Genomic DNA, 25917 nt, shown 5'->3' with positions numbered 1-25917 from the left:
TTGTTTATTTAGCTCAACTTGAACTGCATTGTGGGTTAAGGGCTTGTAAGTACTCATTTCACGGTCCTGTTGTATTTGGCAAATGTGACAAATACAATTTGATTTGATTTGAATTGTATTCCGTAGGACATCAAAGCAGCTGATAGGCTGGCAGTCAGAAAGAGCAGCGTTCCCTTGGATGGACAGAATAGGTGGATTTGAGGAAATTCTACCTCATTAGCAGACTAATATAACAGCTTTCATTAGGTTATTCATAAGGTTATGTTCTGCTTATGGATTTGTTAAGTACAGCTTATTAATGTGCTATGAAGTCCGACATTGGTACTCTTAAAAAAATAAGTGTTACAAATCATTGTTACGTTGTTACAGATTTGAGCCATTCGTAGTCTGTGACATTTCGTTTATATAGCAGAATTATACAAAATACGCCAACTACGCCCAAGTCCTGTTTCAAAGGTTTCACTGAGTTGTCTAGGTCTAATAATTAACAAAGATCATAGATCACATAATTACACATAGTTGGTTGTGCATCCTGAATGTTCTCTTTCTCCACGAGTCTTCCTTCCACACACCATGTAGTCTTCAATGGTCTCTGGTCTCTAATAAGCCATCCACTGACTGGGATGCAGCAGGAATGTGTTGTATCAGATATCCCTGGGTTAGTCAGAGACTTTAAAGAAAACGATAAGTCTGCATGCTTCCCCTAGTTCTCTGAATTACTCTTTTGTTGTGATGCTCTGCTCTCTCACTGCTGTGGGTAAATGAAAGTAAGTAACTTTCCTTAAAACTCGAGTCATATGACTTTTGTATACCCATCATGTGATGATGCAGTAACATATGCAGATTTGAATTTGGGATATCCTGATGTCATTGAGAAGACATCTACCATCATTAGCACCAGCAGTCAAGTACTCAATGTAGACTACTCACTCAAACAGCGATCCACCCAATAGCACAGAGCACTGCCTGCAGCAAAACCTGTTGAGAAAAAGTGATCATATGCTCTGAATGTGTGGTCATACAGTACTTGCAATGCATTTTCTTCATGTACAACTACACTGAATCCTGCCAATCAATAATGGCAAGACTAGATCCACAAAAATGCGCCCTTCTCTCGTTCCCTATAAGCTCCGGTTCTGGCACCTTCTTCACAAAAGATCCCAAAACGTCCTTTCTTTTTTCTAAGAGCTCCTTTTCTCATCCAGGTACTTCACACCCACTGTTTTATGAGTCTGGTTTAATAAAATATCATAAAAGTGATATCGCAATCCTGTCTAAATTGAGTAGGATGTACTAATCATAACCATGGTTTACATTTAGTTGGAGAGATGATGGCATGCCCAGAAGGCGGAATTAAACGGGCAACTAAAGGTGTCCACATGCTTCCGAGCCGAAACAGTTCGGTAGAGTTTATGCGTATATTATGATGACATTTTGTGACGTTTTTGTTTGTTTTGGACTTTGGTCGTGTTTTTTGGGGGGAAACACATGTTTTTTTATGGAAGCAAGCTGAAGTATCAGAGGTGAAGTCTACGCCCCTTCGTCAGTGATTGGTTAACTGTAGGGAATTCTTCGTTGTCATTCAATGAGAGACGACTCATTTTCATGCAAATGTTTTCAGTGAAAAATACTGCACAAAACGTTTAGGTAAGATGTCAAATTGAGCAACTAAATTGTCTAAATTAATGACAGATTTCTTGTTATCTTATATTAATTCTGACTATTTTGAGGAAATACTGGCTACCGTGTTTAAAAATGGACAAACAGTGCTATTGCCACTTTTTTCTCATTTTTCAAGTGAAGATTTTTTAAGGGCCTATGCGAGCACACTTGTTTGGTTTGGCTAGCTGAGGTCGGCAAAGCACCAGCCGGACTGACGCATGCTGACACCATAAGTGTCTGTCACTGGTGCATCTCACAAAATCTGAGGAGAGGCGTAAATGATCCTACAAGTCACCACCACCACCCCCACCCCTGCCCCCTGCCCCCTATCCTGCCCCTGGTCCCCCTATACTCCCCCTGCTGCCCCTCTACCCCCTCAGTCAGAGGTCCTGAAGCACTACTGCAGTCAGCCCTGGGTTCGAAAACGATTAGAAATATTTAAAATACTTTGAGTGTTTGCATTAAGCCTTCCTGGAATGCTAGATGGTGCCAGGTGCCAGATTTGCACCTTTTTGACCACTTCTGGTTCAACAGGCAAGCTCAATCAAGACCAGTTAAAGTATCTGAAATGATTTCAAACACTACTTGAACCCAGATTTGACTGCAGCACATCCGTCCCTGGTGAGGGATTACCCTGTGTAAACAGCTCATAATCTAGGCTCCCCTGCTTGAAAGGACTTGTTTTCTCACTGATGTGCTTCGGGGGAGGAATCCCAGTGGAGGTGTGCTGCCTGGCTTTTTCAATGGGGACTTTCCTCAATGGGGTTTTGCTGCAGGCAGTGCTCTGTGTTTGGGTTATTAGGTGCTTGACTGTCAGATGGTAATTCCTCTGAAATCACACGGGACTTCAAATCAAATCAAATGAAATAAAATGTTATTTGCCACATGCGCCGAATTCCGTGAAATGCTTACTTACAAGCCCTTAACCAACCATGCAGTTCAAGAATTAGAGTTAATAAGTAAACTAAATAAATATTTTTTGAATCAATCAAAAAGTAGCAAGAAACGTACATAAACAATAACATACCAAGTTAATGTGCGGGGGTACAGGTTAGTCGAGGTCATTTGTAAAGTAACTACGCATAGATAATAAACAGCGAGTGGATGCAGTGTAAAACAAGGGGGGTGGGGGGGGGACAATGTAAATCGTCCGGGTGGCCATTTGATTAGTTGTTCAGCAGTCTCATGGCTTGGGGTAGAAACTATTAAGGAGCCTTTTGGTCCTAGACTTGGCACTCCAATACCGCTTGCCATGCGATAGCAGAGAAAACAGTCTATGACTTGGGTGCCTGGAGTCTTTGACCATTTTTTTAGCCTTTCTCTGCCACTGCTTTAGTATATAGGTCCTGGATTTCAGGAAGCTTGGCCCCAGTGATGTGCTGGGCCGTACGCACTACCCTCTGTAGTGCCTTACGGTCAGATGTCGAGCAGTTTCCATACCAGGCGGTGATGCAACTGGTCAGGATGCTGTCGATGGTGCAGCTGTAGAACTTTTTGAGGATCTGGGGACCCATGTCAAATCTTTTTAGTTTCCTGAGGGGGAAAAGGTGTTGTCGTGCCCTCTTCACAACTGTCTTGGTGTGTTTGGACCATGATAGTTTGTTGGTGATGTTGACACCAAGGATCTTGAAACTCTCGACCCACTCCACTTCAGTCCCGTCGCCCTGGCCTGTTTGGCCCTCCTCTTCCTATAGTCCATGATCAGCTCCTTTGTCTTGCTCACATTAAGAGAGAGGTTGTTGTCCTGGCACCACACTGCCAGGTCTCTGCCCTCCTCCCTATAGGCTGTTTCATCATTGTTAATGATCAGGCCTACCACTGTTGTATCATCAGCAAACTTATTGATGGTGTTGGAGTCGTGTTTGGCCACACAGTCATGGGTGAAAAGGGAGTACAGGAGGGGACTAAGCACGCACCCACGTGAGGGGCCTCAGTGTTGAGGATCAGCGTGGCAGATGTGTTGTTGCCTACCCTTACCGACTGGGGGGCGGCCCATCAGGAAGTCCAGGATCCAGTTGCAGAGGGAGGTGTTTAGTTCCAGGGTCCTTAGCTTAGTGATGAGCTTTGTGGGCACTATGGTGTTGAAAGCTGAGCTATAGTCAATGAACAACATTCTCACATAGGCACTCCCTTTGACCATGTGGGAAAGGGTAATGTGGAGTGCAACTGATATTGTGTCATATGTGGATCTGTTGAGGCGTTATGCGATTAGGAGTGGGTCTAGTGTTTCTGGCATGATGGTGTTGATGTGAGCCATGACCAGACCTTTAAAGCACTTCATGGCTACATACGTGAGAGCTATGGGACAGTAATCATTTAGACAGGTTACCTTCACTGGGCACAGGCACTATGGTGGTCTGTTTGAAACATGTACTGTAGGTATTATAGACTCAAACAGGGAGAGGTTGGAAATGTCAGTGAAGACACTTTCCAGTTGGTCCGCACATGCTTTAAGTACATGTCCTGGCCCCGCAGCTTTGTGAATGTTGACCTGTTTAAAGGTCTTGCTCACATCGGCTATGGAGAGTGTGAGCACACAGTAGTCCGAAACAGCTAGTGCACTCATGCATGCTTCAGTGTTTCTTGCCTCAAAGCGAGCATAAAAGACCTTTAGCTTGTCTGGTAGGCTCGCGTCATTGCGCAGCTCGCGGATGGGTTTCCCTTTATAGTCTGAAATACTTTTCAAGCCCTGCCACATCTGATGAGTGCCAGAGCCGATGTAGTAGGATTCATTCTTGGTTCTGTATTGACGCTCTGCATGTTTGATGGTTCGTATGAGGGCATAGCGGGATTTCTTATAAGCGTCCATATTAGTCACGCTCCTTGAAAACCGCAGCGCCAGCCTTTAGCTCGGTGCAGATGTTGCCTGTAATCCATGGCTTCTGGTTGGGAAATGTACGTACAGTCACTGTGGGGATGATGTCGTTGATGCACTTATTAATATAGCCGGTGACTGAGGTGCAATATTCCTCAATGCCATTGGATGAATCCCTGAACATATTCCAGTTTGTGCTAGCAAAACAGTCCTGTAGCGTAGCATAAGCGTCATCTGACCACTTCCGTATTGAGTGAGTCACTGGTACTTCCTGCTTTAGTTTTTGCTTTGTAAGCAGGAATCAGGAGGATAGAACTATGGTCAGATTTACCAAATGGAGGGCGAGGGAGAGCTTTGTATGCATGTGGAGTGAAGGTGGTCTAGAGTTTTTTCCCCCTCTGGTTGTACATGTGACATGCTGGTAGAAATTGAATTTAAGTTTGGCGACATTAAAGTCTCCGGCCACTAGGATCGCTGCTTCTGGATGAGCGTCTTCTTGTTTGCTTATGGCCTTACACAGCTCATTGAGTGCGGTCTTAGTGCCAACATCGGTTTGTGGTGGTAAATAGATGGCTACGAATAATATAGATGAGAACTCTCTTGGTAGATATTCGAGACTTCAATATTGTACATCGCGCACCAGCAGTTATTGACAAATAGACACACCCCCGTCCCTCGTCTTACGTAGCTGCTCTGTCCTGACGAAACACGGTGAAGCCAGCCAGCTCTATATTATCCAAGTCTCGGTGAAACATAAGATATTAACGTTTTTAATGTCCCATTGGTAGGATAGTCTTAATCGTAGATCGCCCAGTTTGTTTTCCAATGTTTGCAAGTTGGCCAAAAATACAGAGGGTAGTGGTGGTTTACCTGCCCGTCGACAAATTCTTACAAGTCACCCCGGCCTTCTCCCCCATTTTCTCCATCTTTTCTCCACGCTGATGACGGGGATTTGGGCCTCGTCTCGACAAAGCATTATATCCTTCACGTCGGACTTATTAAAGAAAAATCTTAATCCAGTTCGAGGAGAGTAATCGTTGTTCTGATGTCCAGAAACTATTTTCGGTCATAAGAGACAGTAGCAGCAACATTATGTACATAATGAGTTACAAACAATGCGAAAAAACAAACAAAATAGCACAGTTGATGAGGAGCCTGTAAAACAGCATCTATCCCCCCGGCGCCATTACTTTCTTTGGGAAATTTGTGGAGACAAGGAATGTGTATGAAAACATTTTATTTGAGTGGGGAACAGCCTTGACTTGGCTGAGTAGGTTTTCTTCAAGAGCACAAAATAGTGTTTTTTCCATTAGTAATGATTGGGGAATATTTATTTGCTCATATCTCAATTTGCTGAAAATTCTAAATCTCTGTGATTCAGCAATGCATGCACAATCACACATGCATTATAAATGTATTATATTCATTTTGATTGACAAGATTAAACACATTAGGGATCCAGTCATAACAGGTTGCCAACGTTAATGTTAAAATCGAGTAGCTGCCCAGCAAGCACGCAAGATTTGCTTCTGGGTTTGAGATTAGGGATCCAGTGAGTGAGGGATAAAGACACACACGCCCTCCTCCCTCACAGGATAACAGACTTTGCCACAAAACGAAAGCTTTCAGGTCGGCTCACTTCATCTTTATCTTCACAGAAAGATGGAAATGCCAGATCTTTCTCAAAGGGCAATTTCTTCTGCCTGGCACTGAATGTATCTGAATGTAGCCACTGCATAAAACACTGGTCAGGGAGAAAGGAGAGATGTGTCGTGGAAATTCACCACCATGTTGTGGAAATGACCACCAGGGACACTCAAAGTCAATCTTAAATGAATCATCCTTTATTGTCACCACACTGGAGATTTCCAACCAACTCTATGCACCATAGTACACATGTCAATCAGGAGCTCTGCTGGGGCAGTCCCAGCAGTTGTCTTATATACAGCTATACACAAGACAAGTTATATTTGCATGATTTAGCATAATTAATTCATCATTACCGTTTTGTTTCATTCATGTGACCGACCAATACTGGTTCATAACGTGCGACAGACCTCACGAGCCTTCTTCTCTCGAAACTGAGACCTTGAAACTGAGATATCATTCGTTCTGAAAACAAGTCTGGGCGTACTGCCAAATTGCAGCTACTGATAGTGAGGATTCGTTCAGTCTCAGTCAATCACTTGCATCACTTGCATGAACACAGAAAACGGTTATTAGAAAAGCACATGAATAGAACATATAAATTAGTTCTTAGAAAGGCACAAACATTAAACATTTCCAGCACAGGGGCTTCAAAAAGGCACAGGCGGCTTGGGAATGAATCACATAGATGTATCCAAAATGGCACCCTATTCCCGCTACTTTTGACAAGAGCCCAATGGGCCCCTGGTTAGCGGTGTGAAGTATTTAAGTAAAAATTCATTTAAAAAAAATACATTACTACTTAAGTAGTTTTTTTGGTATCTGTACTTTATTTTACTATTTATATTTTTGCCAGCTTTCACTTTTACTTCACTATGTTCCTAATGAAAATAATGTACTTTTTACTCCATACATTTTCCCTGACACCCAAAAGTACTTGTTACATTATGAAAGAAAAAATGTCCAAATCACACACTTATCAAAAGAACATCCCTACTGCCTCTGATCTGGTGGACTCACATTACACAAATGCTTCATTTGTAAATGATGTCTGAGTGTTTTATTGTGCTCCTAGCTATGCGTAAATAAAAGGGAAAAAAGATAATTGTGTGATTTTAATCATATTGCTGGTATTATTTGATAATTGTATATATTTTACTTGTTATAAGGCCACACAGAGTGCCAGAGATAATTACAGATACCTGTGATAATCTAAAGTATCCCAAAAGGCCACCACATGTCATCTTGTAAAATTCCCACCCAAAGCTACCACCATTCTGGTAGTTTACTGGCAAACTTCTAACGATTACAGTAATATACCCTCCCTTGGTATTTCTATCTGTTTTGCTTAAAATAATGAATTTGAAATGCTTTATACTTTTACTTTTGATACTTCAGTATATTTGAGCAATTCCATTTTACTTTTGATACTTCAGCTTATTTAAAACCAAATACTTGTAGACTTTAACAGAAGTAGTATTTTACTGGGTGACTTTCACTTTTACTTGAGTCATTTTCTATTAAGGTATCTTTACTTTTACTCAAGTATGACAATTTAGTACTTTTTCCACCTCTGCCCCTTGTCAAAATAGTGCTAGTGCACTATAAAAGGAAAAGGGTGCATTTGGGACGCATATACAGAGAGACGGGAGAGAGAACGTAGCCCTAGAGGTCAGTTGAAACTTACAGCAGGAATGAAGGTATATACTAAACCTCTCACCCACAGGCCACGGCATAACCTCACTACATAATCAAGTCATTAAGCTTGAGTACCAAAACAAAGTTAATTTCAACAAGCAACACTGCACTGGGGAAAGTGTGACGATAGTCCCTCCTGTAAGCATTGACAGAGGCTCTTGTCTTAACTATTGCTAATGACTGCTAATCATTATTGCTAGTGACTTCTTACCCATTTGAATAATGATATTATTAACAGAAACATAACAACTAATGAATAACATGGTAAACACTGATAAAATGAAGACAAAGATTGCTACGACAAAGATGGCTAAGACAAAGATTGCTAAGACAAAGATTGCTACGACAAAGATACAGATCAAGACCTATATGGGTCCAGTAAACCAAGAGCACGCTTAGGACAGGACCAAAATAACCCTAACCCGAACCAAGATGATCCAGGCCATACTGCACAAAGATATCCGGGCATCAAAATATAACTGCCTTTGTTGCTTTCACGGGCCAATGTCACTCCCTTTCTCTTTAAATGCTTACTTCACTTGGAACCTTTGACACAGGTAATGAGAGAAATTCAAACTCCCTCCTATGAGTTTGAGATTCTTTGGGTTTGGAATCACTTCAAGTAGAGTTGATTCACAGCTAATGGGGTCACAGTGTCGTGGTCAGAAGACTGAGAGTAGTGGACATTAATCTTGCATTGCCGTTACATGGTACCCTTACCACTCCCTATGTAATTGACTTTCCATTATGCTGTGTGATTTATGGGGTTGTCAAAGGTTCAGACTTCTTCAAGGAACTGTCATTTATATTCACATGGAGATCTGAGGTATGGCTAAAGATTTAGCCCAAAATGTGCTCTTTGATAAAGAAGTTGTTCTGATGTTGTTTCACATCAACACTGGCAATGACGATAATTTCACATTCCATTTGAGTTTATTTTGTTATCCATGGCAACTAAAAACAGCCAGCCCCGCTGGCAGCTAATGAGTAGCTATTCCTCAAGCACACCTACATGTGTATGGCACAGAGAGTGCAGAGGAAGACGCCAGGGCAGTGGCAGAATAAAGACCATAGATCACAGAATTACACATTGTTGATTGTGCATCCTGAATGTTCTCTTTCTCCACGGGTCCTCCTTCCACACACCATGTAGTCGTCAATGGTCTCTGGCCTCTAACAAGCCATCCACTGACTGGGATGCAGCGGGAACGTGGGGAAAACTAAACCGCCCTTACCCTGCCACCTCCACCTCACCCACTCTGCTCTCCTGGAACTGAAGTCAAGCTGTCCTACACAGGGCCAGCTTTGTCACAGAGACCCACAACTCCTCTGCAGCTCATATGTGGCAATAGACCAGGAAGTCACGGTGAAATAAGAGAAGTACACAGTAGTCTCTCAATTGTACTGTCTTACCCCCATTTGGTCTATTCCCCCTGAACATTCCAACAGGAAGAATCACTCTGTGTAGCCTAACCTATCCCCATTCATAGACGCTAACTGCTTTAGGGCCAATTGACGATAGTATCTTCTGAAATGGGGGAGTTTAGTTAAAAGCGCCAAAGCTTGCTCTAAACATGAACACGCATCGCTTGCGGTACGGTTTTGGAAACATATCATGTTTCATGTCAGCAAGAAATCATTTTCAAAAAAACAAAAGGTTAAATTACGACACACCTTTATAGGGTTAGGGTTGCCACACAGGCATATTTCCATGTTACAACGCTTGTTTACGCAGAACAGACCGAAGACAGAGTGAACAATTATTATTTTGTTATTAAACAAGGCAATTCAGTTAAGAACAAATTCTTATTTATAATGGCAGCCTTCAGGGGATCAGTGGGTTTACTGCCTTGTTCAGGAGCAGAACGACAGATTTGTACCATGTCAGCTCGGGGATTCGATCGAGCAACCTTTTGGTTACTGGCCCAACAGTCCAACCACTAGGCTACCTGCCACCCCTGTGCTAATTAGCTATCTGCCTCTCCGAACACCTGTGTGTAATGGACGCCGCAAAAAGTATTGTCACTGAAAAATACTGATGGCTGTAACTGTGTTAAAACGGGTTGAAACAGTGTGCAGTAAGGGAATATTTTGCCTTTCTCGGATGTACACTGAGTGCACAAAACATTAGGAACACCTTCCTAATATTGATTTGCACCTCCTTTTGCCTTCCAAACAGCCTCAATTCATCTGGGAATGGACTCTACAAGGTCCCAAAAAGGTTAAACAGGGATGCTGGCCCATATTAACTCCAGTGCTTCCCACAGATGTGTCAAGTTGGGTGGATGTCCTTTGGGTGTTGGATCCATTCTTGATACACACGGGAAATGGTTGTGCGTGAAAAAAAACCCAGCAGCATTGCAGTTCTTCACACACTCAAACTGGTGTGCCTGGCACTCACTACCAAACCCCGTTCAAAGACACTTACATCTTTTGTTTTGCCCATTCAGCCTCTATAAACACAACACTGGTCCCATGTTTCATGAGCTGAAATAAAAGATCCCAGAGATTTTCCATTCGCACAGAAAGCGTATTTCTCTCAAATGTTGTGGACAAAATGATTGATATCCCTGTTAGTGAGCATTTCTCCTTTGTCAAAATAATCCATCCACCTGACAGGTGTGGCATATCAAGAAGCTGAATAACAGCATTACATTACACAGGTGCACCTTATGTTGGAGGCAATAAAAGGCCACTCTAAAATGTGCAGTTTTGTCACACAACACAATGCCACATATGTGTCATGTTTTGAGGGAGCGTGCAATTGGCATGCTGACTGCAGGAATGTCCACCAGAGCTGTTGCCAGAGAATTGAATGTTGCCAGATGATTTTCTCTACCATAAGCCACTTCCAACATCGTTTTAGAGAATTTGACAGTACTTCCAACCGGCCTCACAACCGCAGACCATGTGTAACCACGCCAGCCCAGGACCTCCACATCCATTTTCTTCACATGTGGGATAGTCTGAGACCAGCCAGTTGGTCAGGTGATGAAACTTGGGGTTTGCACAACCAAATAATCTCTGCACAAACTGTCAGAAACCATCTCATGGAAGGTCATCTGCATGCTTGTTGTCCTCGCCAGGATCTTGACCTGACTCATCTTAACCGACTTCAGTGAGCAAAAGCTCACCTTCGATCGCCACTTGCACGCTGGAGAGGTGTGCTCTTCATGGATGAATCCCGGTTTAAACTGTACCCGGGCAGATGGTAGAAAGCGTGTATGGCATTGGTGTGGGCTGACGTCAGCGTTGTGAACCGAGTGCCCCATTGTGGCGGTGGGCATAAGCTATGGACAACAGACACAATTGCATTTTTATCAAAGGCAATTTGAATGCATAGAGCTACCGTGACGAGATCCTGAGGCCCATTGTCGTGCCATTCATCCGGCCCCATCAACATGTACGACAGCATGTTTCAGTTCCCGCCACTATCCAACAACTTCGCGTAGCCATTGAAGAGAAGTGGGATAACATTCCACAGGCCACAATTAACAGCCTGATCAACTATATGTGAAGGAGATGTGTCACGCATGAGATAAATGGTCGTCACACCAGTTACTGACTGGTTTTCTGATCCAAGACCCTTTTTAAGGTATCTATGACCAACAGATGTATGTTTTGTATTGCCAGTCATGTGAAATCCATAGATGAGGGCCTAATGACTGATTCACTTACATGAACTGTAACTCAGTCAAATAGTTTTAATTGCTGCATTGTTGCATTTACATTTTTGTTCAGTGTATTAATATGAATAATCAAAAGGTAGTTATGTATTCACAATAGTATCAACAGGTGTCTTGTGTGACTTAGTTGGTAGAGCATGAAGCTTACAACAACCAGGGTCGTGGCTTCGATTCACATGAGGAACATGTATGAAAATGAATGCCCTCACTACCTGCTGTTGAATGACCAAAATGTAAACATGATGTGGACTATTTTCACTGTAATTCTCAGTGTAAAAGGTAAAACACTATTTTGCTGTGTGAAGTTTTCAATTTTGATTTCCACACTATTTCTTACTTTAGTTTTCATTGACTATGGTTTTCATTTCATTTAGTTTGTCTAGTCCTGATTATTGCCATTTCTCCAAATAGTCTAGTTACAAGATATTATGTTGGTGCTTTTCATTTCATTGGAGTTTTACGGCTGGCTTATATATACCAAATAATATTTGTTAAATGTCTTCTTTTTTTCAGATTCAGATTCACAAATGAAAACAAATATTTGCTATCATGACAATGAACACGTGTGCAGAGATAGAATAATAATAATCATCATCATATTCAACATCGTCCTCATCATCCTACTCAAAACAAACGGTATTGGTCACATACACATATTTAGCTGATGTTATCGTGGGTGCTCCCAACTGTTCAGTAATACCTGACGATACAAAACAATACACGCACATAACAAATACAAATAGAATAACCCAATTGTACAACTAATAACGCTATTATTAGCCTATGTTCCTCCTTCCTCTACTTCTTATTTTTTGGATGTGTGTGTGTGTGTGGGGGGGGGCACTACTATGCTTGTACTTGTAGACCTAGTTAATATTAGGCAACGTACTTGTTGTGCAGGGGTAAAAAAAAAGAGGCCACACGAACAATAAAGGTTACATGAGTTTTCCAATCCAGCCACCGAGCATCTCTGCTTCCCCCACTGGTACCTCGCAGTAGCTACAATCAGACCCTCGCCTAGTCTACTGCCTCCAGAAATGGACCTGAGACCTCCCACTTCCAATAGGCCATACGCTGGCGGCGATGGGAAGGGACTATAAACGTATGTGGAATAGCGTTCTAAAACGTGCCCCCTTCTTTGAGGCGGACCTCTCTTTTTGGGCCTCTCTCTCTCTCCCTCGCTCTCTCTCTCTCTCTCGCCTTTGATCTGCTCCATAACCAACCTACATAACAACAGTCACGTCATTTCCCCAGTGCGCGGAGGGGAGGGGAGTTTATTGAGGGAAGCTGATCAAAGTTTGTTGGCCTCCTGAGAGCTTCGACACAGCAGTCGCAGCAGACAGAGGCAAAGCAACGTCCACGGAACTTTTTGGGGGAAGCAATAGTTCAGACTCTCTTTCAGTCTCTCTCATTGCTCGAGCGACTGCCGGAATGGAACACCTGTTGCTGTGCTGTGAAGTGGAGACCATCCGGAGAGCTTACCAAGACTCGAACCTGCTCAACGACAGAGTTCTGCAGACCATGCTAAAAGCGGAAGACAATTATCTCCCCGCAACGAACTACTTCAAATGTGTACAGAAAGAGATTGTACCCTGCATGAGGAGAATTGTTGCTACGTGGATGCTGGAGGTTTGTGCAAGAAACCGTTTCTAACAGATCCATATCATTCAATTATCTGAATCAATTCACTGGCCTATGCCCTTTGGAATATTGGCAAAATACATGACTACCATGCAACTATAACGATTGCTTGTCCTGTGTTGTTCATGTCATGTGTTTATTACATTATTCACCCAGCGATAGCTTAAACTTTGGACTTAATTAGAGGTTGTCTGTGTGACTCATTGAGCCTTATTTTTACCTGACGCATGCTGCAAAGGACGCCAAACTTTCCCCTTGGATTATATTCAAGTGAACAAAATGTTACACCTTAGTATTATTATCTTCTTAATTAATGTCAATGTACACGTACTGTATGCCGTCACTTAGTGCCAGTATTCGCCCTCTTTGTTTGCTTGTGGTTTATAGCACTACTTTGTGGTTTAAAAAGTGTAATAACCATGTCACAGCTGTTTTCCATATCGTCACCGACATCGGGTGCATTTGAAACGTTGTTTCTATTGTTAAGTTGCCACTTGATAAAGCAAACGTAGCCTACATAATTGTTCTTAAGAGTTGAAGCAACTGAACAAGTCGATTTGGGAGTTTGAAAGGGTCGCCTCTAAAATTGGTTAATAGCTTCGATCCCTTTCGAGAGACTGTAATAAACGTGACATATTATGTAAGACGGCACATTGATTAACATTAGCCGGGTAAAAATGTTTTCGTGATGTGGAAGATTATATTTCAAATTATTATTTGTTAAATTGCATGCTGTTATGAGATGTGTGCGCATGCTGCTTGTCCAATTTCTAGTGGCTTACAAATATAGTTAATTTTGAACATTGTTATTTTAGATATTCGGAATATGAAACTTCTGTCCGATAAAACAAAAGCATAATAAGGTTTACACGCCCATGTTACATTCTAAAACAATTTAGAAATATTTAAAAATATTTTTTGAAAATATGGCGAACGACAATATGGCTCTGCAAGCCATGCGCTTGCCTTGCAGCGAGATCAACCTTAGACCTCGATGTGTTAAACCTTAGCCTAACTCGTTTTGCTTTTGATTCCAGGTCTGTGAGGAACAGAAATGCGAAGAGGAGGTTTTTCCCCTAGCTATGAATTTTCTAGACAGATATTTGTCTGTTGAACCCACAAAGAAGACTCGACTACAGTTATTGGGCGCTACATGCATGTTTCTGGCGTCTAAAATGAAGGAGACCATTCCTCTAACAGCTGTGAAGTTGTGCATATACACAGACAATTCCATCCGGACGGGCGAGTTGCTGGTAATTTGACTTCCGCATCATGTTCTCATTAGCTATAACCAACACATGTAGATTATGTTTAGGAGGTATTGTAAAAATGTAGTATGGTGTTTTTGACATATTTGAACTATGACTATAATTTATTACAAGTGGATTCTTTTCAGTTTAGCCAAAGTTAACTTTGGGAGATACATCATTTTAAACGAGAAAATAACTGAAATTCTGTAACAAAAAATGTCTTAAACCTACTTCCCGTATCATCAATGATTGTCATGGCACTGGCACCATGGCAGAGCATAGGCCTGTGTGGAGCATGTCCTCCCTCTAGTGGTGTGTTGGTTTCTTGAACCCTTGCAGGTGTCCTACTACATATATTCCCTCTCTCTCTTCCTATCTCCTCTACAGCAAATGGAACTACTGGTATTGAACAAGCTGAAATGGGATCTAGCCTCAGTTACTCCGCACGATTTCATAGACCACTTCCTCTCCAAGCTACCCATCCATCAGGACACCAAGCAAATCCTGTGCAAGCATGCCCAGACCTTTGTGGCCCTCTGTGCTACAGGTATGCATTGGAGTCCCACCACCACCTGCCTGTTGTTACACTGCTGACTGCTCTGCTGTTTAGTGCTGTTCATTTAGGAGGAGGTTGTAATCCTACATGTCCCCGTGGGTTTTAGATGTACTGATGTGGATTACTACTGTGAAGACGGGGGGGGGGGGTTCCAAAAGGCATGCGGTTGAGTTGATGTTTGTCAATGGCATGACAACTCCCATACTCGTGTAACAATTGTGCCGTTATCTTTTGCTGAACTTGATTCGAACCACTTGACTTGGCGTTTTGGTGAAGGGAAGCGGTTTGGTTTGGCGTAAGACGGTTCTGGTAAATACAGCAGACGCTGGACACATTCCAGAAACGTTGCGTTCGTTCGTGAGCAGGCCCCGCGAAGCTGTCTTACTGCAGCAATATACTTCCACGTCGCTGCTGTTACCCTGTCCAATGTCGACCCTTTGGACTAAGCTCTAGCATAAGCCTGCACAATAGAAGGCCTGGACCCCAACAGCAGGCGGTTTTCCTTCAGGTTATATTGAAGAGAAGTCCTGCTCTATAGGTTTCCAACCTGCATTGCTTTCCCTCAACAGCATTTGTGTTAGAGTAAGCCCCTCTGCCTTGTGGTAGGTCAGGGGGAGGACTTAACTCAACGCGCTGTTTGAAGTTAGTGCTTAATGTAATAGATTGAATGGGCCTATTGGCCTAGGCCCTGCCCTGTTCTGTTGTGCACCCATGGTGGCATGGAGATTTTTAAAATGTTTAAAAAAGGTCCTGGCCTCTCTTTTGGTAGTGGAAGGGAAGGGAATTAAGAGTGACGCAATAAGAAACACTTTTCCGCAAAGGATCACTTACAACAGTTTACTCCAATTGTATGAAAGAATCTAGACAAACAGAATAAGGGAGGGAGGGAATGACAGGGGGAGTGTGTGAAAGCATGTTGAAGATCCTGTATGTGCTATTTGCGTTGCGTAAAGGAAGGCACTTCACGAGTTCGGACCTGCTGCGACATTGTTGGCATCAGGGGTGTGTTTCAATATTCTTTGATGCACCTCTGTGACATTCATTTACTTCCTTCATCTTGCCGGCAATAGAAGAAATGTATCCCCTTTTTATATCTTCCTTTTCTTCAGAGACTGTGGAGTCTCTTGCCTGATATTTGTCCTTAAGAGCAGCTGCTGGCTGGCATTCCTTGCATTCATCTTGAGGGTTGCAAGCATTTATTTCCTTTCTCTTTTATAGGGAGGCTAGGATTGGGCAGATCTAGTGGGGATATGGGCCTGGATAATGGCTCTCTGGCTTGCCTTTATGCGAGTTCAATTAATCTCGCAGCGCTCTTCCTCAACCCTCCTCTCTAAGCTCTCTGTGGTGCAGGCCCTTGCAATGGGAGCTCACTCACAATGATGCCCCAGCCCCACACCCATTGGGCTGGGGGTGGGGTGTAAATGGGGCTTGTCTCCTAGACTGAGAGGCCCCCTAATTAATATGGTAAAATTAATGGTCTGAGCCTGGTGATTAGACCTGTTGTTTCACACAATGTGCATCGTCTGAGGAGCCCCTCTGTATGTATGTGTGTGTGCACGTTGTGCGCACATGTGGTGCGTGTGTGAGCGCCCCTGCCTGGAGTAGATTTATTGTCTCTAAGCACTTGAAAAGAGGAAGTGAGACATGATCTTTCCAGAGAGGGGTCCAAGCCAAGCGAGTTGAAGAGTGATTTATTGCATACTGAGGCTGTCGAGAAGGGGAAAGGGGGTTTGGGCTTGAGGTGGAGGGGGAGAAGAGGGTCTGGGGAGAATACATCTGCATTTCATGAGCTTGTCTCTTTCTCTCTGTGATTGTCAAGCAGTTCCTGGGCTGAATAGATCATTTATCACCAACATCAGATTCCAGCAATATGTCTTACCTCTTATTTGATTATGTCATTTGTTGTATCTGCTCCTCCTTGCTCTTAACAGAGTGTTGTATGTATGCAAATTTGAGGCTACAGAGACAGGATAGAGAGAGTAGGAGGGGGTGACGGCTATAGGAGTGTAATGGGGGAGGGGGCAGTGTGACTGGGACCTACAGCATAGCTCCTCAGTTGCAGTCAGGGCACATTGCCACAAGTCAGCATGGTGGCTCTGTTCTGATTCTGTTGGATGCACAGTGTCTCTCTCCTCTCTGCCTAGCCATTATCTGGTTGTGCCACATTACACTGCCCCGTCCCCCTCGTCCCACCTCCTTCCTCTCAACCCTCTCTCCCTCCCCCTCACCTCCGCCTCGCCCCTCATTGCCAGGGTGTCATCTCTCTTTTGTTGTCGCACCCGTGTCAATGGCCTGAGGTGCCGCTCTGCAGCCAGTGAGCTGCCCCATTAGCAAGGTTGTTATGTGAATTATTTGTGGATCAAATGCCTTGCTTCGGGAATTTGACCTGTTGCCTCTGACCCGCTCCCTCTCTCTCTCTCTCTCTCTCTCTCTCTTTTCTCTCCACCAGATGTCAAATTCATTGCCAACCCTCCGTCAATGATCGCAGCGGGCAGTGTGGCGGCTGCTGTCCAGGGGCTGAATCTGAAGAGCATGGACGATGCACTGTCATCCCAGCAACTCACTGACTTCCTGTCTCAAGTCATCAGAAGTGACCCGGTATGCAAGGACAACCAAGTCTCATGAAAAAATGTTGAAAGTGAACATATAGCTTAGCCTAATATAGTTAACGTGCAACCATTCTGCCTAGCTTTGCAATGGAATGAATGGCCGTCTTTTATCTTCCACATACATTCCTTTTATTGATCGGATTGCTTCCACTGTGTGGTAACTCGTGGGGGAGAGGGGGTGACAGTAGAACAAGAGAGGAGTAGTCCTGAGCATTAACCCGAAGTATCAGTTGCCCGGGTCTCCCACGGGAGCAACCAACATCTTAGACCATTAGAGCAAGAGGAAATTCCCTCTTGGGCCGAGGGCAGACACTGGTTTTGAAGTTCCTTTGCAGGGTTACCTCATCATGTGACCATGACTGACTCATGTCTGCTATACCTGCTATATGTAAAAGAGACCGAAGAATGCGTTATTGAGAAGGATAGAGAGCAGTTCCTTCGCATGGTATCTCTACCTGAAAGTACATGATCTCAGTGATTGTTAGATGGTATTCAGCAGTCATAAAAGTGTGCCTTGTTTACTTTGAAGAAGGACTATTATAGTGATTTTGTTAGACAGCATGGGGCAGCAGCTCTATAAGAGATGAGATGATGACTTGGAATGAAGTAGTAAAGTCATCAAATAAAACAAGTGTAATATACACAACAACTGAAATATTTAGTTAAAGTAATGTGAAAAAATGATGGTTAATAAGTGATGTAATGGGCAATCACTACCATCATGGGATTTTTTTATAAAAAAAAATATTCTGTGTTGTTACAGCATTAAACTCCCATAATGCATGTTGCATTTAATGTTTAAAAAACATAAATAAGTGAAACCGGAGTCATTAAAAAATATATATATATATAATCAAAACAAACCCGAACCGACCTCAAAATGTACTAATCAGTCAGCACTAGAGGAAAGAGAGAGAGAGAGAGATCTGAGAGACAGGGGATGTAGAGCAGCAGGTAGCCAGGCCATTAAACCCTGTCTCTGAATGAGGTCAGGAAATGAGAGGCGAGCGAACAGTCCCTTACTCCAGTGCAGTCGACGACAACGTGCAAAAGTTCTTGATCGTTGTCCCCTTTGTCATTGATGCAGGAGGCCAGGCTCTTGTGGAGTCCAAAAGGAAAGGGGGAAGAAAAAAGAAAGAGGCAACATGAATAAATGCACTTTCCTTGCAACTACAAAGTCAGTTGTGTATATTTGCATCGCAAACACAGGACACAACTCAGTCCTAATGTCATATTTTAGTACATACAGTGGCTTGCGAAAGTATTCACACCCCTTGGCATTTTTCCTATTTTGTTGCCTTACAACCTAGAATTGTGTCATTTGATTTACACAGCATGCCTACCACTTTGAAGATGCAAAATATTTTTTATTGTGAAACAAACAACAAATAAGACAAAAAAACGGAACACTTGAACGTGCATGACTATTCACCCCCCTAAAGTCAATACTTTGTGGAGCCACCTTTTGCAGCAATTACAGCTGCAAGTCTCTTGGGGTATGTCTCTATAAGCTTGGCACATCTAGCCACTGGGATTTTTACCCATTCTTCAAGGCAAAACTGCTCCAGCTCCTTTATGTTGGATGGGTTCCGCTGGTGTACAGCAATCTTTAAGTCATACCACAGATTCTCAATTGGATTGAGGTCTGAGCTTTAACTAGGCCATTCCAAACCATTTAAATGTTTCTCCTTAAACCACTTAAGTCTTGCTTTAGTGGTATGCTTAGGGTCATTGTCCTGCTGGAAGATGAACCTCCGTCCCAGTCTCAAATCTCTGGAAGACTGAAACAGGTTTACCTCAAGAATTTTGCTGTATTTAGTGCCATCCATCATTCCTTAAATTCTGACCAGTTTCCCTGTCCCTGACAATGAAAAACATCCCCACAGCATGATGCTGCCACCACCGTGTTCCCCACCGTGGGGATGTTGTTCTCGGGGTGATGAGAGGTGTTGGGTTTGCGCCAGACATAGCGTTTTCCTTGATGGCCAAAAAGCTCAATTTTAGTCTCATCTAACCAGAGAACCTTCTTCCATATGTTTTGGGAGTCTCCCACATGCCTTTTGGCGAACACCAAACGTGTTTGCTTATTTTTTTCTTTCAGCAATGGCTTTTTTTCTGGCCACTCTTCCCGTAAAGCCCAGCTCTGTGGAGTGTATGGCTTAAAGTGGTCCTATGGACAGATACTCCAATCTCTGCTGTGGCGCTTGTAGCTCATTCAGGGTTATCTTTGGTCTCTTTGTTGCCTCTGATTAATGCCCTCCTTGCTCGGTCTGTGAGTTTTGGTGGGCGGCCCTCTCTTGGCAGGTTTGTTGTGGTGCCATATTCTTTACATTTACTAATAATGGATTTAATGGTGCTCCATGGGATGTTAAAAGTTTCTGATATTTTTATAACCCAACCCTGATCTGTACTTCTCCACAATTATTTCCCTGACCTGTTTGGAGAGCTCATTCATGGTGCTGCTTTCTTGGTGGTACCCGTTGCTTAGTGTTGTTGCAGACTCTCGGACCTTTCAGAATAGGTGTATATATACTGAGATCATGTGACAGATCAAGTGACACTTAAATAAAGTCCACCTGTGTGCAATATAACTAATAATGTGACTTCTGAAGGTAATTGGTTGCACCAGATCTTATTTAGGGGCTTCATTACAAAGGGGGATGAATTATTTTGCAAGGCACTGTAATCTCTCATTATTTCAAAGGAATGTCACAAACTATTATTATTATACTGAACTAAAATATAAATGCAACATGCAGAAATTTCAAAGGTTTTACTGAGTTACAGTTCAAATGAGGAAATCAGTCAATTTAAATAAATTCATTTGGCCCTAATCTATGGATTTCACATTACTGGGAATACAGATATGCATCTGTTAGTTACAGATACCTTAACAAAATGGGCCTCAGGATCTTGTCAAAGTACTTCTGTGCATTCAAATTGCCATCGAGAAAATGCAATTGTGTTCATTGTCCATAGCTCATGGCTGCCCATATCATAACCCAACCCACCACCATGGGGCACTTTGTTCACAACGTTGACATCAGTAAGCCGCTCACCCACACAACACCATACACATGGTCTGCGGTTGTGAGGCCGAGTGGACGTACTGCCAAATTCTCTAAAACAACATCGGAGGTGGCTTATGGTAGAAAAATTAACATTAAATTATCTGGCAACAGCTCTGGTGGACATTCCTGCAGTCAGCATGCCAATTGCACACTCCCTCAAAACTTTAGACATCTGTGGCATTGTGTTTTGTGACCAAGTTTCACAGTTTAGAGTGACCTTTTATTGTCCCCAGCACAAGGTGCACCTGTGTAATGATCATACTGTTTAATCGGCTTCTTGATATGCCACACCTATCAGGTGGATGGATTTTCTTGGCAAAGGAAAAATACTCACTAACAGGGACGTAAACAAATTTGTGCACAACATTTGAGAGAAATAAGCTTTTTGTGTGTACGGGAACATTTCAGCTCAAGAAAGATGGGACCAACACTTTACATCTTGCGTTTATATTTTTGTTCAGTGTATTGTTATTATTTTAATCAAAGGGTAATATCTAAGTGTTGTATAGTAATAGAATAACTTCTGAAACCTTCCTCACCCACTGGTCTGGCTCTAGTTTCTACAGGTCTCTTTGATCCAGGTAATAAGAACCGTAATCAATAGAATTAGGTCCCTGGGGCTCTCCTTCCACCACCTGACTGAGGGTCTGCCCCTCTTATCCTTCGCCCAATGAATTGCTTTTGCTCCTATTGTTTTGTGTCCAGGAATTGGTGCTAGCAGATTGGGTTTCCAGTCTTTCTGGATGTATTCTCTTCCTCCTAATCCTCACACAGTCACAGCCCTTCCCACTAGAGTGCAACTCTGCCTCTTTGGCTCTGTGTGTTGTCACCACTCCTTAAAGCCTACACAGTATACCAGTGGTACCATGGTCATACCATTCTAATACTGCACATGTTTTCAGATTGTTCCGATTGTTTGAAGATTTATTTTAGAAGGCAGGCAAAAAAAGCCACCTGTTAGACAAATGTCCATGACTGTTAAGTGGTGCTTGTTGCTGAGAGACGAACCAACACGAGTCCTTATGTCATCTCTAACAATGCCTCCCCCCCCCCCCTCTCTGCAGGATTGTCTACGGGCATGTCAAGAACAGATCGAGTCCTTATTGGAGACCAGTCTCCGTCAGGCACAACAACACACTGTTTCCATTGACACCAAGAGCATGGATGAGGAGGTCGACCTGTCGTGCACGCCAACGGACGTTAGAGATGTGAACATCTGAGTTGGACAGCCTTTTCTGGTGCTCACTAAGCAGAAGCCATGGATGGAGGATAGGGCTTCGGGGATAGAAGAGAACGCGCTGATTGACACTGTCTCAGCAGCACCGCTCCCACTGACTGCGCTCTCACCTACTCGCACACCTGTGCTCGTAGCATAGGGTCTGGCCTGAACATCCTGTCTGGCTCCTAACAGGTGTTGTAAGGGATCAGCCCGGGCTTCATGCGTACACTTGCTCTCTGTCCCCTCACTGGTTTGAGGCAGCATCAATTGGGCATGGTTCCCATTATGTATTTTAGACGAAAACAAACTTGAATAAGAAAAAAAAAGAAATGTAGTGCTGTATGTACAACAGAATAGACAACTAGAGAATAATGAACTAGGTATTTTTGTTGTTGTTTGGACAGATTGAGCATGATACACCTGCAATTTCTCACGTAAAAAAGCTAGTCCTGAGTTGTTTGATGACATAGGCGTTTTATGGTATGGTAAACCCATTTCTAATGGAGGGGCGTTTTTGTTGTCCCTGGTTAGTTTGGTGTGGCCATGCTTGCCTCAACATTTAACCAACTTTGAGATATTGTTTTGAAAATCAGTCTTCTAATCTCCTCTTCTTTTTTTTATGGAGAATGTAACCGTACAATGTTAATTTGTTTAGCGTACTTAAGGCCTCTATTCAATCCATATCGCGGAAGTTCAGCGTTACGACAGGATGGAAATTGAAAGGCAATGTTCCCGCGTTAGCAGAGACTGCATTAACTGTAAACTCTGCGTATGTCGGCTTAATCGGAAATGACCTTTACATCTTCGATCGCGCAATCTGTAACGCTTCAGCGATACTCATTGAATAGAGCCTTTATTCAATTGTCATCAGAGGTCTGTGGATTTACCTAGGCCTCTGTCCTAACTGCTAACACACTGCTTTCCAGAGACAGCAAGCTAACCAGTGAAGTACAGCTACTTCAAAATATCTGCAGGACGTCTAGATCACATTATACTGAATGCTTGCAACATTGCATTCTGCGACAGAATAATTAGCTAGCTGTCCTGTTTGTTCTCTCTATGTAAGCTAACGTAGTCCACAGTCTTTATCGAATTGTAATTCTGTCTTACTATCTAAAAACCATTCCATCAAAAAAAGCACTTTGGGTCAATAACTCCTTACTGCCTATTTTGAGAAGAACCATGTGGGACATGACGTAACATAATGGAATGGTTTGGGAACAATGTCAGCTTCTGGGATGAAGAGTGTTTCTTAACATGGTGTTATGTGGGAATGGCAGGACATATTAGAATGTTTTGGGCAAATCTAATCTATTTGTCTAGCTAAAATACCTGGACCCCATCTTTCCGACATCTTAGTAGTAAAGACAGTGAAAAATGGTGGTCCCATCCACGCAAGAAGGCACCTATCTACCTATTCTCCTCATGACAGTTGATAACAGACTTTTCTAACAGCTTGAATTGCATCTGAGGCTTGTAATTTGTAGTTACACTAAGAACTATTTATTGCAGAGTATTCTCTTTTCAAGGCCAGTGTGGATCATGATGACAGAAGCTATTTCATATATGTAAATATTTCAAAACATTCAATTCAGAGTTGCAAATACATTTTTTTACAAATATGTGTAATTTCATCCAATCAAAATACAACATTTTGGCCCTACTTTGAAAGGCATATGAAGTAAAAGTACACTCAAAGTATTGCTTTGAAATCATTGCATTGGCTTAGTGTACTGAATGTTATTAAGGAAAAACTAGAATTCAAAAGAGGAATGTCTCAAATCTTCCCTTGTCATCAAATGAAAAATTGAAAAGGCTTTGAAATCATTTTGCACATATTCAAAGATGTCTTTTGCGTATTGTTGAAGCTGGAAGAAATAACTGAAGTTGCTATGGGGTTGCGAGGGGAGTGATGGGGGGCATAAGGTATGTGGGCAAACGGTTTGATTGTACAGTGACAGAAAAAAAATGTTAACACTCCTAACAACAAGCTGCTATGGAGGAATATTCCCAGCAAAGTTGCATGACTTTAAATGAAATGAAAATGAAAAGAAAAACAATCCTTTTTTTTTCTCAAAGTGTTTGCTGCTATTTTGTGGATATTTGTTTTAGTTAAATGTCAATATACTGCCATGTAATAGAATTTCTCATAGAAAATGATGATATTATTGACATTGTCATTTGTAGTGTATTGGTATGTGATCAGATTTTTCTTACTATGTTTTATGATTTCTGCTCTATTCCAAAAAAGAAAAAAAGAAAACGTAAAAAAATAGAGCTCCTGTTTCCTTCACTATACCTCATGCTACAGACAAAAATATCTGATTATTTCGTCTGAGTTTTACTTTAATTCTGACTGTATCTTTTTTTTTTCATTTGTCTGTCCATTTTGAAAATTTGAATACTATTATCCAAATGGGTCCTTCAGGGAGCTAGTAGAAAGCATTGATTGAACCTGGTGACATAACAACCAACCTGATGTTAGAAAGTTGTTATAACTAGTTTAAAACACCTTTATAACTCCTTTTTAAGCTGTTTCATTAAAAGAGACTATCCCCCATTAGGCCGTTGATGGCCCTTATATATATATATATATATTTATAAAGCTTTTGTACAAATTGAAAACAGATTTTTGTAAATGGCATGTTTACCTATTAAGCCATAGGTTGTTTTCTGATAGCGATTTAACACCGTTTTGATAAAAAAAAAATGTACCTCATGTCATCAGCTCGAAACGACCAGAGACATGATGTTATCAATCATGTGTTTTTGCTGCAGCACAATAAAAAATTAATAACCCTAAAGACTACTGCCTCTTTTCTCTTCCTGGTATGTTAGAGTGTTCCAAATGGAGGCAATATTGTCGGTTTTGCCTCAACATAAGTAAATACTTTTCTGGTCTTTGTGACCAAAGTAAAGTAAATACATCTGCTTGGATATGAAGCTGCTATCCAGGTCCTAATCACTTTGATTCCTACCTAGTAGGGGAAATCTGTTGAAGAGACATCAGGTTGCGTATGCATGCGCGTGTGTGTATGTAAGGGGGGTGGGGGGTAAGAGACAGAGGGAGAATTGAGAGAAAGGAGCGAGAGAGGAGAGGGACATAGTACATTCTGTTTTGTTATGCATGGAATGCTTTTGAAGGGAGAATTCTGTATAGAGGAATAGAAAGGCTGAAACCCTAATCCTTTCCCACAGGCAAAGACCTCACCAGGATCGGGATTTTGGGGCTTTAGCCCCGAATGATTTGTGGTCAGCCCTGAATCTTTTGCGCTGCTGCGATGGTGTAAAAATAATTTAGTCAGCTGAATGCACCGCTTAGTTCATAGAGCCGTGGTTACGTGAAACTCACAAAGTCATCCAACCGTTATAATACATGCAAAGCAATTGCTGTGTGTTAACAACTACATTATCATTTCAGCACCGTTTTCATTGGGACAGCGCCATTGCGCCAGTGACATGAAGTGAGGTTGGTGGCTGGGTAAGCACTGGCTATTCTCAAAGCCAGATTTACTGACAAATAAAGCTTGATGAAGCCCATGTTCACCATACAACAGGTAGCGCCAACAACCAGAGTGAAATAGGCTATTAATAACCGAAAATTGACTTCTTTTTACCAAATCTTTTTACCAAGTGAAAATACCATTGTAGCCAAGATACACAAACCTTTAATGTTTGCATATTTAATATCATCTGACAAAATTACACAATGCTCAGCTCAGACATGTTGACTGATGTAGCGTCCACAATGACATGCAAATACACAGGACATTGATATTCATTGTTAGACAGATTGATATACACTAAGTATACAAAACATTTCCATGACATAGACTGACCAGGTGAATCTAGGTGAAAGCTATGATCCCTTATTGATGTCAATTGTTAAATCCACTAGAATCAGTGTAGATGAAAGGGAGGATACAGGTTAAAGGAGGATTTTTAAGCCATGAGACAATTGAGAGATGGATTGTGTAAGTGTGCCATTTAGAGGGTGCATGGGCAAGACAGGAAATGTAAGAGCCTTTTAATGGGGTATGGTAGTAAGGGTTATGGTATTAGG

General features: G+C 42.3%; 1 protein-coding gene across 1 annotated transcript; it reads left to right on the top strand.

The window, feature by feature from the left end:
- The first annotated feature begins 12671 nt into the window (after positions 1-12671).
- LOC115109686 (G1/S-specific cyclin-D1-like) lies at positions 12672-24658 on the top strand. The gene is made up of 5 exons (XM_029634904.2): positions 12672-13137; positions 14187-14402; positions 14787-14946; positions 17405-17553; positions 21700-24658. Exons 1-5 carry the CDS (start codon positions 12940-12942, stop codon positions 21853-21855), a joined length of 879 nt encoding a protein of 292 aa, XP_029490764.1. The 5' UTR covers positions 12672-12939; the 3' UTR covers positions 21856-24658.
- Positions 24659-25917: the final 1259 nt, after the last annotated feature.

Source organism: Oncorhynchus nerka, linkage group LG25 (assembly GCF_034236695.1).
Source record: "Oncorhynchus nerka isolate Pitt River linkage group LG25, Oner_Uvic_2.0, whole genome shotgun sequence".
In the NCBI taxonomy this organism is placed as follows: domain Eukaryota; kingdom Metazoa; phylum Chordata; class Actinopteri; order Salmoniformes; family Salmonidae; genus Oncorhynchus; species Oncorhynchus nerka.
This window is presented reverse-complemented; position numbering and strand designations above follow the sequence as displayed.